This window comes from Malania oleifera, chromosome 3, assembly GCF_029873635.1.
Source record: "Malania oleifera isolate guangnan ecotype guangnan chromosome 3, ASM2987363v1, whole genome shotgun sequence".
NCBI classification, from domain to species: Eukaryota; Viridiplantae; Streptophyta; class Magnoliopsida; order Santalales; family Ximeniaceae; genus Malania; species Malania oleifera.
Genome location: NC_080419.1, coordinates 26,543,224 through 26,558,216, shown reverse-complemented (window position 1 = coordinate 26,558,216; position 14,993 = coordinate 26,543,224). Strand labels below are relative to the sequence as shown.

General features: G+C 35.0%; 1 protein-coding gene across 3 annotated transcripts in view; it reads right to left on the bottom strand.

The window, feature by feature from the left end:
• Nucleotides 1-594: 594 nt before the first annotated feature.
• Nucleotides 595-14,993, bottom strand: part of LOC131150747 (phospholipase D zeta 1) — a 69,442-nt gene continuing 55,043 nt past the window's right edge. For all 3 annotated transcript variants that reach the window (XM_058101671.1, XM_058101673.1, XM_058101672.1), the window contains 7 exons: nucleotides 9,378-9,524; nucleotides 9,098-9,295; nucleotides 8,797-8,898; nucleotides 2,462-2,593; nucleotides 2,203-2,268; nucleotides 1,139-1,200; nucleotides 595-1,035 (listed from right to left, as the gene is read on the bottom strand). In XM_058101671.1, the coding sequence (XP_057957654.1) occupies nucleotides 786-1,035; nucleotides 1,139-1,200; nucleotides 2,203-2,268; nucleotides 2,462-2,593; nucleotides 8,797-8,898; nucleotides 9,098-9,295; nucleotides 9,378-9,524 (957 nt within the window). In that variant the 3' untranslated portion in view covers nucleotides 595-785. The remainder of the gene's footprint in view (nucleotides 1,036-1,138; nucleotides 1,201-2,202; nucleotides 2,269-2,461; nucleotides 2,594-8,796; nucleotides 8,899-9,097; nucleotides 9,296-9,377; nucleotides 9,525-14,993) is intronic.

Sequence of the window (14,993 nt, the reverse complement as noted above, 5' to 3'; positions counted from 1 at the left end):
ATTTTCTCACTATTATTTGTTTTATAATAAGAGCACTTTTGACAACAATCATTCTTTAATTCTAATTTTTTTAAGGAAAAATTACTTATTTTATTCAATGATAAAAAAGTTGCAGCATCATAAAAATAATTTTCTCAAAATTTTTATGATATTATCAACAGTAAAGTAGTTTTAATATGTCCAACTACTTGCTGAGAGAACATGTGTAAGGTTAGGTAGAGAAAAAACTAAAAAGATTCAGATTGAAGATAAGTACTTTCAGCTTTTCTTTTTTAATCTAAAGGCACAAAATAACAAATAAAAAAAATGAATAATCAACTTTTAACAAATCTTCTTTTACCCTCTAAAGGCACAAAATAACAAATAAAAATAATGAATAATCAACTTTTAACAAATCTTCTTTTACCCAAGGAAAAGAGAATAACAAATGGCTAGAACTGAACTCCTATTAGTACTTGGGAAATATGAACTCCCCACTTGCAAAAATTATGCAGGCTCCGAAGCCTATTACTATCTTCTACCATACCACACTGGTCGATTTAAGACAGCAACACTCTCCAAACAAAGGCGAGTAAAGAAACTTGCTAAATGATATGGAGGAGATCATCAAGAAAACAATCTTATTAATAAAGTTAATACAACAATGGAATGGTTAAATATACATCTCTCTCTCTCTCTCTCTCTCTCTCATGTGCATACGTGTGAATTTCCCTGGCAATTATAATGCAAAAACCAGGGCCAGCCCGACAAATCAATGTAGCTTTAGTAACTCCATAGCATCATACCTAATGAAAAACTTGAGGTGATGCATAGTACTCACTCTCATTGAACACGGGTCTTAAATCTTCTTGGCGCATAAAATTCAATGGGAAAGAAACAAGGTGTCCCCGTACTGACTCCAGTCTTTCCATGGGGTCGGTTTCCTTGACATTCCCATTCTGATATGATTCTAACTTCTGAGGAGCAACACCTAAATCAATCGTAGTGTGGCCAAAGTTTTCCCTCCAGCAGGCCATGGTACTTCTCAGTGAAGCCCTGCATGTGGATATATACAGAAATTACCAAAATTTTGGAACTAGTATGGGAAAAAAATGAAGGATGATAGAGTGGAACAATCACAGCTGCAAGTGCGATGTACCTGGAATGTATAAGATCATTAGGGATGCAAGCAAAGACATCTTGGTAGATCATTGTATTTGTCTGTCAAATGAATCACCCAAACATGGTTGTTACACAGGCAGTTCAAAAGCAAAGATAAATGAAGTCCTCAGATTTATCGCACATTCGGAACACAAACACACTACTTGGGTTAAAGTGTGGCTTGATTTCCAGTAGATAGAAAGTTCTGGGACGATAGGTGGACGGATGATTGAATATTGGTCTATACATAGAAATAGTAAGCTAAAACCCTTCTTTCTTTTTTGCTCAAGATCAGTCCACCAGCCTCGAGCAAGATTCTGTTTCCTAACCTCATTTTGCATTTCCTCCATGGTTTCCTATTTTGAGTGTGCTTGTGCTAGAAGAGTGATTCCTAGATAATCTAGGTATAGGGTTTTAAGATTTATAAATATGGGGTGACCTGCAGGTAGTATAGTGATAAATGGAGAGGAAAATTGAGAGAGTGTTCTTCCTGAGATTATATCCTTTTATTGCATGGGCACCTGGGTGTACGAGGTTTGGGATTCTCTGTTTGATCATTACTGGATAGTTGTGCGTTAGGTTGAGTATGATTAAGCATGGATGGCGTTAACTGTTATGATTATTGTTTCCATTCTGATGTTTACTGTTATGTGATTATTGCTTCCATTCAGCTAGTAGATTGAGTATAAACCACGTTATTTGTTTCCATTCTTCCTGCCTTTTGACAATAACAGTTCGGCAGATTTACATGAATTTCAGATCTCACTGTGTAAAATATTTAATTCAAAATCTAAGTCACAAAAAAATTATATCTCCTGACAGAAGAAGATGTTTTTACCTTCTCCTCCATCCTCGGGTCATCCCACCCAGAAGATAAAGATCTAAGTAAAAGGAGAAGAAAAAGCACCAGCACCCATAGAATTTTAAACCATATTTGTGCCATAATATGGAGAAATTCAATTAAAAAACTTTTAGAATTTCCAAGAACTTGATATTCTTCTTAATATTCTGAATTGCCACTTGGTTACTCCTTTAACTTAATGAAAATATTATCCCCCTCACCTTTGCAGTCGCCGCCCATATATCTTTGTAAGTTGAATCAACTACTGGGTCAGATATTCGATTGATCTGGACAGAAAAAAGAATAATATAGCATGTTAATCAAATGACATAAGCAGCTTGAAAATTTTTGACAAAACAATAATGTCTTCTGAATTGAGCCCCTCTAAAGTATTCTACAACGGTCAGCTAGTTGATTGAGAAGAATGCTATGGATGTGAAGGATCATGGAATTCACACAATGATCATTAGATTTACTAACCTCTCCTGAACGAAGACCAAGGTGTTCAGACCAAAGTGATAGGCGAAGACTTGAAGCAAATTTTCCAGCCTTCCAAGGCTTTGCTCCCATAGATGAATCAACTAATTCTTGGTCTTCAATAAGTACACCAATCTGAAACAACAATGCAGGCATGGTCTTAAATTTCCGTCGAAATTTCGACTTTCCATCACCCTCTAAATCGAAATGGCAGTTGATTTCCATCTTACGAAACTTCCATTAAAATTTCAACAAACTATTCGAAATTTATCAAAATCTCAAAATTTTAGGCCTCATTTGGAACTCAAAATATATTAGGGAAAGGAAAGGAATCCTCACTTTCATGTTTGGTTATCAAGGAAAATGAGAAAGAAAATAAAAAATATACCAAATCTATAAACAAAAATTTGATTTTACACATCATTAATATTTTATTTTTAAAAATTTTTAATCATATTAAAACAAACTTTCATTTTTAATAGTATTTAATAGAGAAGGAAAATATAAGGGAAAATAGGTTTCCTCCTTAGTTTTCTTTCATTTTCTTTTCCCACGTAAAATCATTGATCCAAACGGACCCTTATTGAAGTTTTAACTATAAAATTAAATTTCCTTGGAACTCAAATGTGAAATTTAAAAGCAAAGTGAAATTTCTCTCTTAAATTATCTTCTTTTTTTTTTCTATTGAAACCAAAGATTATTATAAGGGCGTTTTAAATTCTATGAAAAAATAAACTTAGATATTAGCCACAACATTTTATTTAACCTTTTGTGTCTAAATTTTGTTATTTGTATGATAAATTATATTTCACCATTTATGAATTTCATTTGTATTACTGAATATGTTTAATATGAATTATTGCATTACATCAACTGCACCTCATACACAACATCACTGCCATTTATGTATTTAATTTATAATATATTAGTTCAAAACTTGTTTTATTATGTTCATTAATCATTTCCAAAGTTTCATAAATAATTATATGCTATACTACTAATTTCCATTATTTTTTAAAATAAAAATTTTCATAGAAATTCCTGTATTTGTGAAGCTTGGAAATTTTAGTTGAAAAAAAAAAGTTAAGACCTTGAATGCATGTGGTACAGGTGTACACCTGTTATGTAAAGGCGTGACCCTTCACGCATCCAATGTGAAATAATATGAAAATGTCAAGTCAACAATTTGTCAAAGGGTAATAATAAAATTTACAATTTTACATGCTAAATATATCTTCATTATTACAGAAAGCTAAGGCACCCCACTACTTCTAATGAAGCTTACACTTCAAATTCTCAAACTCTTCTCAAGTTGTCCTTATGAAGTCAAGAGTCTTCTTACAATCTCAAATTTACGAAAAGAAAAAGAATAAATGAGAGAGGAGACAATAGTTGGCATTTCACAACAACTACCCAAAGAAAGTCTTAATTTGGTGCATTATTAGCAGATGCACTGCTAATTTTTCTAGGTTGCCATGAAACCGAGTCACCTAACAACCCATAATTTGCAATCAAACAGTTTTTCAGGTGAACCATGGCATCACAAACCTCCAAACTCCGTAAGTTTAGTCGAACCTTCAGTTCTTGGAGATATATATTTTAAAAAATTAAAAAAAAAAAAAAAACCAACCATAAATGATAAATATATATATATAAAAAATAAAGGAAAAATTAGAAACAATGAGTGACAAGAACTCAATTTAACATCCCACTCAACAGGTTTAGTTGAATTCAGAGTTTTCAAATGCAACAAAATAAAGCAGAATCTGATCCTGAAGCCCCTGGTTAGTATAATCTAATCCATGTTGATTAGCTACTTCCTTGTAGAGTTGTTTCGCACATTTTGGCATCACTCAGCATAACCCCCTATTAGCTGGACTGAGATTCATAGCATTAACTCTTTACTACTTTAAGAACTCAGTAGTTATTTGAATCAAAGAAGGTAGTTCAAATACTACTCTGAAAAATCTCAATGACTTGTTAAATATTTGCTCATATCATATGATTGTTATCAGTAAATGAATGAAAAATCAAATTGTACGTAATAGTATCCACATTGGTGATTTTCCTTTCTGTTTGTAATGCTGTATCAACAGGAGGCTAAGATGCTTCCAAGGACACTCGATAATTTCTTAATGGTACAGTACAAAGGTTTTGGGAGGCTTAAGAGGGAAAACAATTTATGGAGATATGTAGTTTTTGACATTTTTTGGACTTCGTGGATAAAAAAAATGCAAGGATCTTCAATGGAAGAATAAATTATGTGCATTTTCCTTACGATAGGGTTACTTTCAGGGCACCTTTTTTGGGTTCATTCTTTTAGATTCTATCAGGGAACATTGTTATCAGATCTTCAAAGAATTTGGAAAGGACTTATAATGTAATTGCTTTTCTTCCATTTTGTAGCTTTTTTTTTTTCCTTTTGCAAAGGATATAATGGTAATTTTCTTAAAACAATTGTTAAGATTCTTATACTCTTTTTTATACTGCGAATCAAATGCCCCTAAACTGAATTAAAACTGTAAAATTCTATTATGGTATTCATAAATCATTCAAATATTATCATCCCAATTCAGCAGGACTCCTTGTAATATAGTATGTGTAGCAAACATATTTGTAAGATAATGTGCATTAAACATATTTAGTTAATACAAATGAAATTCATAAATCATTCAAATATTATCATCCCATCAAATTGACAAAACAGAACTTTGAAATATCAATATTTTATAAGTCGGTTTGTGCAAACAATTAGTGTAAATTTTTGAGTCTAATTTTTTTTAAAAAAATTTAAAATACCAGTTCATCATGTATAATTATTATTTTTATGGTAATATAATTAAATTGTTAATGTTTAGACACCATATTATTTTAATTATTTAAGCATTGATATTTTTAGCAAAAGAAGATGACTTTATTAGGGAAAGAAGAATGTACAAGGAGAACAAGAAATCCTCCAAAACAGACGAAAGAAAGAAAGAAAGAAAAAAAAAACCAAAGAGAGAGAGAAAATAAAAACAAAACAAAACTCAAACGATCAAAATAACAAAGCCAATCAATCCCGTTCAGTATCTGAAAACCTCACTCCTTTAAAACAACCAGCAGAATACCAAAGCAAGGCTGAATAATGAATCTTCTCCCATAACAATGATTTGTTCAGTTTTTTTTTTTTCCCAGAAATATACAAGATTTCTTTCAATCCATAAACCGCACAAAATTGCAAAAACCACACACATCCACAAAGCATGAGTGTCCTTTGACCAAAACCAGTAAAAGAAGTGGCCAACAAATCCTCCACCAACTTCAGACAAACCCAATTTTCTCCCACAAGACCAAGAAGCTTATTCCATATATTCCAAGCAAACAACCAGAGCGAAAACAAATGAGACGCTGTTTCAGAACTATCATGACAAAGAAAACATATATCCGGAGAAAGTACCTTTGAAAGTCTCCTGCTCTGCAACAGATTATTGGTGTTAACTCCATTAAAAACAACCAACCAAATAAAAGCCTTTACCTTTGAGGGAACTTTGACCTTCCAAATAATTCTATGGAGCAAAAAGGAGATACAAGTCCCCAATTAACATCAACACGGAAAACAACTCCTCTACCTCTCTCTCATCAAGAGTTCTACGGAAATGGAAGTTCCAAGAAAATGAATACCTTCAGAAATCAAAAAGAAGGAAATAACCTCATAATGGCCTGAACTCAAACAATAAGACGAGGAAAAGAATATAAATAAAGCAGCATTACTCACCCATAAGTCTTCCCAAAAATGAATATGAGAACCATGACCCAAGACAAACTGTGTGAGGAACACCGAGGAGGTAGACCTGAGAAATACACCTCCCACAGGCTTTCCGAAGAACATCTAACTCCTAAATTAGCATCCCAACCATTCATATGCATACCAAATTTACTTTTAATGACTCTATACCAGAGAGATGACTCCTCTAAGGGAAACCACCATAACCATTTAGCCAAAAGAGCAATGTTTTTAGACACCAACTTACCAAGACCCAAACCCCACTCCACCTACAAACAGGCTCCCAGCATAGAAGGTGATCTCGCTTATCCCCAACCCTTAAAACCAAAGGAAATCATGCATGATCTTCTCAATTTTACTAGCTAACCCCATCAGAATTCTAAAATCAGACAAGTAATAAAGAGGGCTACTAGCAAAACAAGCCTAGAGACTCTTTCCACCACGGATCCTAAAGAACCACAGCCCTAGGATTACCTCCCAGCAGAACACCTATATAAGAGGGCCAATCTAAAACACGACAACCCGATAATAAAGTGAACTCCCTAGACCTACTAGATGTCAAATTGATGGTTGCTATACCACTCTTCCCCAAATTTATTTTAAGCCCAAAAACCCCCTCAAATATTTGAAGAAGGGTCAAAATATTCAAAAAAAAAAAAAAAATCTGTATGATCATGAAAAACATTGGCAAACTGAAGATGGGACACACAACAAACCCCCTCTCTACCCTCCTCTAGTTCTATAACTAAACCCTTATCAACAGGTCTCTCCACCAATATACTCAAGACACAAACAACCAAAATAAACAAAAAAGGAGATAATGGATCTCTTTCTCTAACACCTCTCGATGCTTTAAACCAAGATTTAGGTTCTCCATTCACAATAATTGAGAAAAAACCATTAGACAAGCAACCCCTCATCCAAGTCCTCCATCTCTCCCCAAACCCTTTTCTAGCCAACACCTTATCCAAAAAACGAGCTAACCCTATCATAAGCTTTTTCAAAATCTAGTTTGAAAAGGATGCCCTTCTCCTTCTTCATACAGACCTCCTCTACAACCTCATTAACAAACAAAATAGCATCCACAATCTGCTACCCCCACAAAAGCACTTTGCACCTTAGAAATAGTTTCATCTAACACCACACTCAACCTATTAGCTAGTAATTTAGCAACGATCTTATACACACTAGTCACTAAACTAATAGGTCTCAAATCAGCAATATTAATAGATATATTCATCTTAGGCACCAAAGTGATAAAAGTGAAACTAATGCTTTTGGTTAGAATCCCATTACAATAAAATTCATTAAAGACCTCAAAAAAATCCACCTTAACCACATCCCAACACCCTTGAAAAAGAAGCTGGAGCTTTATCGCTTTCCAAACATAGTTACCTTAACTTCCTAATCCTCTTTCCAACCACCTTACATGATCCCTGGAAATGGGATTCCAGTCTAAACCCTGAATCACAGGCCTACAAAAAAATTTTCCTTTAGATAAAAAGATTGGAAAAGAAATTAGTAATCTCATTTGCAATCAAATGAGAATTCAAATATAACCTCATCTCCTCCCAAATCCATTTCCCTAATCATGTTTCTCCTCATTTTCCCATTAGCCAACCTATGAACAAAATTTTGTATTACAATCATCTTCTTTTGCCCACTTAAATTTGATCTTTTGCCTTCAACTCCTTAATTCTTTAAAAACCAAATCCTGCAACTCATTGTTCAAGGGAACTTGTCTACCCTACTCATTATCCAAATAAATTAACACCTTCCTCTTTTGTTTATTTGTTGTACTATTTCTACATTAGGAGGATTCCCTATTCTCCTTCTTTTTTATCATCTCTCCCATACATTAATGAATTTTCTTTTTCTATCAAAACAAAAAAAACAAAAAACAACAATGTACACCAAACTTACAAACTCTCCCATACACATGGGCCACTTCCTCTATTTTTTGGGCCTACACATGGAATAATTTATAAAATTTGGGGTAAGCTCTGAGTAATAATTCCTAACTTCATATTAAATCACCACTTGACCCAAAAGCTTAAACTGATATGCTTTGGGCCCACAATGTATGTCAAGCCTCAACAAGATCAACCTTTGCTGATATTAGCAAAATTTATTTGTGTCGAGGAGATGGATTAGAATATAATCTGAAAGATAAAAAAAAGAAATAACTTCAAGAAATCAAGTGTAGCATGTCAAAGTTTTGAGTTTCTTTCATGATCATTCCAATATTAACTTTGAAGATCATTTTTATGATGTTTAAGGCTCACAAATGACAAATCACAGTTCTAGTTCAGTTATTATTAAATATTTTTTTTGTGGGTAAGCATTCTATTACTTATTCAGTAATATGAAAGATTCCAACTCCTAAACTAAGACCAATTACAAATTAACTACATATTTCTATTTAGGTAATCCCAATACAAAGCTTACTTTTTCAACTGATGCTGAAATAACAAGCTCATGATTGTATTAGCAATACGTAATTAGAAACTTTGAAGTGGCCCACAGATGAATCCTCAAATATATGCAAAAGGATCTAAAGTAGAAAGGATACCTCAGAATCTCTTGACCCAAGCAAACTTCTATCATTAATATTAGCAGATCCAATCAGCACTATACGATCATCAACTATCATCATTTTGCTATGCACATAGACCTACAAAAGCAATGGAAACAACATGCACAATGAAATATTGCAATCATGGAAGTTAGCCTCCAATCCATTGTATAAACATAACAGACATATCCTAGAAGGTAGATGCAGATATCAAAAAAAAAAAAAAACATTTTCAATTATGAAAAAGCATATATGTAATTGCATGAAAGCTATCAAGTGCATCAATGCCAGAGAGTACCTGACTGGTGACGACAGGACCTCCATCAAAGAGTCTGCCATAACTTCTAAGACCATAAAAAGAAATGTAATCATCTGTTTTAGGACCAAGATGTTCACAAAGATTCTGCAAAATTGAATTATGCCCTCTGCAAATGGTTCTATACTGCCAATGCATTATGGCCCTCACAGATGCCGCACCACCATCATCCAGGCCCCCCTATTTAAACTTAAAAATCAATGTAACAATATAAATGAATACTTGAATGCAATTTTGAAGGAAACTAATCAAGAATTGATACCTGGAATCCAGGCAAAAGAGGTATGACAATAATAACCCTGAAACACTTCTTCTCATTGTACGCTCGGGTAATACGCTCATACAATGCTTGTAACACACGATTTCGTATTATCTCATCTTTTGAAAAGCCTGATATGAAAAATTGATTCTGCAAACAAATCACCCACAACACATGAAACAGTTAGGAACATCTACAGTCAATTGGAACCTCTGCACGACCCTTTGAATTGGGAAATTCCCTAATAACTAAACTTACAATCACAAAATAAAATAAATTATATTATGTTAATGTCACCTTGCCTTCCCCTATAAAGGCTAAAACTTAAAAGCTACTTCTGTTTGTAGGGAAGCCTGTGGATTGAGTTAAGATCCTCGAGCTCCATGCCCGGTGCACAGCAAAACTGATGAAAAAAGGGATTACTCTAAAAGAGGTCATCGGAAGGATTGTTTCTAAATTTGTCGGAAGACTTAGAATTTTGCAGATAAACCTTGGAGATTATAGGCAGTTGCAGATTTTGCAGGTTCCAAATCTTGATGTTTTCATACCCACAATCATTGAAGAATTTTGTGGTACCTTGGAGGACCACGTTACCCAAGCCAGAGAAGAATACATGAAAATTAAATGTTTCTCACTCAAGTGAAATGATCTAGAGAAACATTATAATATAATCTCAGAAAGATACTACACTCTCTGTGGACCAAATGATATCAACCTAAGCAAGCTTACCTCAATAGCTTGCTAGATCCACTAGGAGAAAAAGTTCTTCGAGAACTTCAAATGAGTGGAAAAAGACTTGAAAGCACTTCCCTTGGTAAGCTATACCAAAGTGCTCTTATGAATTTGGATACGCTCTGCAGAAAGTATGACATGTATAGGAGAGTCCCAAAAGCAGGCATGAAGATAACCAAAGAATGCAAGAGGAAGGATCATAAAATTATGAAGAATAGAGGTTCAGTTGCCAAGTGTTGGTGAGAATCAAAGGGTGAAAACTTGATGATTTCTTTGACGCCTCGTGGCATAGCTGGTTTGCCAATGATTTTCTTCAAAAAGTTTAAAGGGTATTTGGATTTGTCATAGACGTAGTATGGGTTTGTAATTTGAGGACTCTTCGTTTGGGGGACAAGACCATATTTTGGAACATTGCCTACTTCATACTTATGATCAAGACGACCTAGGCTCAACACAAATGAAAATCTTGGAAAAGAGTTGAAGGATGGGGATGGAGTCATCATGGCTCTAGAAGACATGACACTTCTTAATTGACACAATCAGAACCTCTCCTCACAACCTCTGAATGAATAGATCTCTTACCTACTAGTTGATTTTGGCTTTTCATATCCGCTTACCCTTGGGGAAGCATCAATGACCTTATACATCCAAAAAATTCCACATAGCCTCTTCAGCTTTACGTCGCCATTAACCATTAATTTTGGTGAAAAATAGTTTTGTCTAAAGTAATTGAGGAGTCACATGCCACAGGACAAATAAAGTGGGTGGCTATTTCCCATCCTATTTTCAAAGTATACATTTATGAAAGGGGCTATTTGACACTTTTACAAGCGTAACACTAGGATTCAAGGCAAAGTGATATTAATCCAATTATTAAAAAATATATATATGAATGAGTAAGCGATTAGGCTTTTAGGGATGTTTCTGCAATTTATTGGTCTCTTTAATATAAATATAAGTGACGGGGACAGAATATGTCCTACCCGATGTTACCTAGAACATTGAAAGTTTTGGAACATGGAACAAGAACACACGGTACAACACATGCTCTAAAATGTGGCATGTTAGGGGTATACTTAAAAAAGATATATTGGTGAAAAAATGTAATGTCACATGCATATTTTGGAGAGTACATTGAGGTGTTTCAAAATGCAGAAGAGATTTTCTATTGAGGAATAGATTAATAATGATAGAAATACACTTAATATGTGATGATTCCCCACTTTTAACTAATAAAAAAATGTTATGTGAAAGACATTGAATTAAAACTTTGGGTCGATAGATTTAACGTTCTAAGACGAAAATTTACCATGTTTTGGAATGTTCATACCAATACATGGTTTGCTAGGGTGTTAGCATTTTCTAATAAGTGGTAACTATGGGCCTACTGTAGCAAGGGGCTGAGAAGTTTTTGAGTTGCCCTAGGATTAAATTAGGCATGTGTAACCCCAAATGATGAATTAAAAGGGTAAGTTTTAGGCTCCCAAGGGAGTGGTTCTTCAATCTCAATAGTAGCTTCTTCAACTATCTCAACATTTTGGCTTGAGCGCTAATTGCATTGGTTATACAATTTCAATAGCGGCTTCCTCAACAACCTCTTCTTACTGGGATACCCCTTTGAGAATGGGTGGAAAAAAGGGCTTCTCTTCTAATTCATAGTAATTAAGATCAATGATCAATAAACAAAGCTAAGCATAGAATCAAGTTTGGTCAACCAAGAATCAAACATTTCCAAAGCCAAGTAAAAACTCTTGTTGTTTTCTCTATTCAGTCTCGCTCTTTTTTTTTTTTAGTATTAAAAATAAAAAATAAAATAAAATAATATAATATAATATAAAAACTGGAGCTTGGCTGGTTCAGTGGTTTAAGAGAACCAGATTGGTCGTCCTTATAAGAACCTTTTTATTTTTTTCCTGATTCTTTAAATCCTATCCTTGGATCAAGGGTAGGGTTTCTGAGACCTTTATCGGCTCTTCATTTTCAAGCCTCTGCAGATATGGCAGCAGCACATACAATGAATGGCTACAATTGTTTTGAGACCTTTCTTTGTCTCCAAGCCTCTGCAGATATGGGGGCGAGCAGGGCTGCGGGCAGTGATGTTGTGGCCGAATGATGACGGGGAACTGTTTGAACAGCACGGAGGGCAAAAGTGACAACAAATTCAGGGAAAGAACTCAACCTTACAAACAATGAAGAGTGATGGTTGCATAGGTTCCTGCAAAAGGAAGGCATATTCCAGCGATAAGGACAATCCCACAATGAGTCTGCAGGGAACTAGAACTGCATGATTCAGATCTGAAAATCAAGAAGTCATATCTGATTTGGACTGCACGACTTCTTCTTTGTGGTGATTCCTGCTGCTTCCAAATGTATCAAGAGGAGAGATGGTGGAGGAAAGGAGATTTAAATTAAAACCTCAAACCCCACAAGTTCAAGTGAAAAACAGAATATGACCCTGTCAAACACTGAAAACCATGGTTTAAGTTGAAATTGTGACCCTGTCAAATAACTCTGACAGCCATGTCGTACCAGACTCTGCTCTGATACCACTTGATGCAGGACCCAACCTCAACATTTTTTATTCTCAATTCTCTATTCCAATCCGAATAAAAGCCAATACATAGTGCCCTCTTATAGGCTTACAATGCTTGAAAGATAAGGAAACGATAATTAAGAAACCTAACTAAGCCACAATACCAGTTTCCTAAATAATAATACCTAGAACCTTGCTTCCTAAATAAGAATATCCTAGAATCTTAAAGAAATGTCTCCAATACAAATACCATAAATTTAAAAAAAAAATGAAAATAGAACTAAAATAGAAAATCTACTCCATGCTGCCAGTCTGGCACTAATTTCTATAGAAATGTGGGTCTGAAATTGAATTTAGGATTTTGAAGCCCTAAAAATATAGGCCATAAACCCTCTTTTTGAGGTATGTAGCAAAATTGACTGGATTATATGTTATGATGATTTCAGATCTATTTAACTTCTGTTTGTGCCATTATTTGGCATTTTTGTTTCCGAATCACATCTCCTATTTGGTTGCTGGTTGTATACTTCTATTGAATTCTGGTATTTGGTTGCCAGTCCATAACCTTGCTTCTAGCTTATATAAACTTGTTCCTCACTATTTTAAATGGGCATTTAGGCCATTTTTGTCCTCAAAAAGGGAATTAGTGTTTTTATCATCCCTATTGTCATCCATTTGTAGGTAAGGACATCACTTGCTTTGTATTGTCTCCATATTTTTCCTCCAAGCACACATTTTGCCTTTATCAATTCCTCTTCCTGACTTTCCTCCTCCAGATTCAGTAGTACAAGAAGCCTCTAAGCCTCACAAAGATGTATGAGCACAATACACTCAAGTCCACGCCTTCTATCAGCTCCAAGGTTTCATTAACTTTATTTTGATGATAAAAATTACTTTGGATTAATTGCTATGCTTTTGAGTTGTGATCAATCTTCCAAGCCAATAGAGTTGGAAGATTGAGAGAGCTCGAAGATCTTTATTTCTCTTTTAATATTTATTTATCTCTTTCAATTGTAATTTTATGTTTGTTGGCCCGGTTGAGCGTCTAGAGGGGGGGTGAATAGACGTTTCTCGCGGATATGCAAATTTTCTACAAACACAAAAATCTTGCCAAGAACAAGTGCATAATATCACAATATAAAAGTGCAGCAAATGGTAATGAATGAGCAATATAAAAGAGAGAGGAGAGAAGAAAAACTTAACACGGCGATATTAACGTGGTTCGGCACCCCGCCTTCGTCCACACCTTGATACCAACTCAAAGATTCCCAAAATCCACTATACGATCCTCCTTCAGGCGGAGAAGCCAATACACACAACTGCTCACAAAGAGCTTTAACAAGGTACTCACTTAGAGATACCCTACAATGGCTCACAAAGGGCCTTTCTATACAAGTAGTTGATAAGAGATGAATACAATATTAAATGCTCCCTTTGAGCTGAGTATCACTACAACATCCTCACACTATGTCCTCTTTTCAATGGAGTAAAAACAAGAGCATGAGCAGCAAGAAGAGGGCAAGTGAGTATAAGGGAAACCCTAGAGTGAAAGCACAATAAATGATATTGATAAGTAAATGAGCTTTCTTAGATTGAAGTAAATGCAAAAACCCTTATTTAAACACCAAATGGGCGAGCCATGTTCTGGAGAGCCGTTGGGCATTTATTGATGCAAGATAAGAGCAAAACTAGCCGTTCTGCTACATTTAATGAAACCTACAGCTTGACATTCGTCGACGAGGTCTATACTTCGTCGACGAGCTCTTCAGTATATTTGTCAACAAAGCCCTGTGTTCGTCGACGAGTTGCTGGTTCTGAATTCAGACAAGTCTCGGTTTCTTTTCATTAACGAGAACCCTGTGTTCGTCAACGAGCTCTTCAGTATATTCGTCGACAAAGCCCTGTGTTCATCGACGAGTTGCTAGTTCTGAATTCAGACAAGTCTCAATTTCTTTTCGTCGATGAGAACCCTATGTTCGTCGACGAATGTTGCACATACCTCGTCGCTAAGTTTCCTGTATTCGTCGACGAGGAGTGCTCTGAACTTTTAGGCACTCTCGGTATATTCTCGTTGACGAGAACCCTGTGTTCGTCGACGAGGGCATGTGTTGTTCTCGTCGACGAAGCCCTGTGTTCGTCGACGAGTCCCTTTTGACTACTTTAGAAAAAATCCTTTTAAGTTCTAAGAAAGGTCCTTATCTGTTTAAGGGTTTTTAGGCACCTTAAGTAGCTTTACTTGTTTTGTTGTGTGTGTGTGATATGCCCATTTCTTGCTCTTTATTTGAGTCACTCGATATACAAGGGATTTACAAAATAATCTCTCTCACTCTCACACTCAATCTTTAGAACACTTG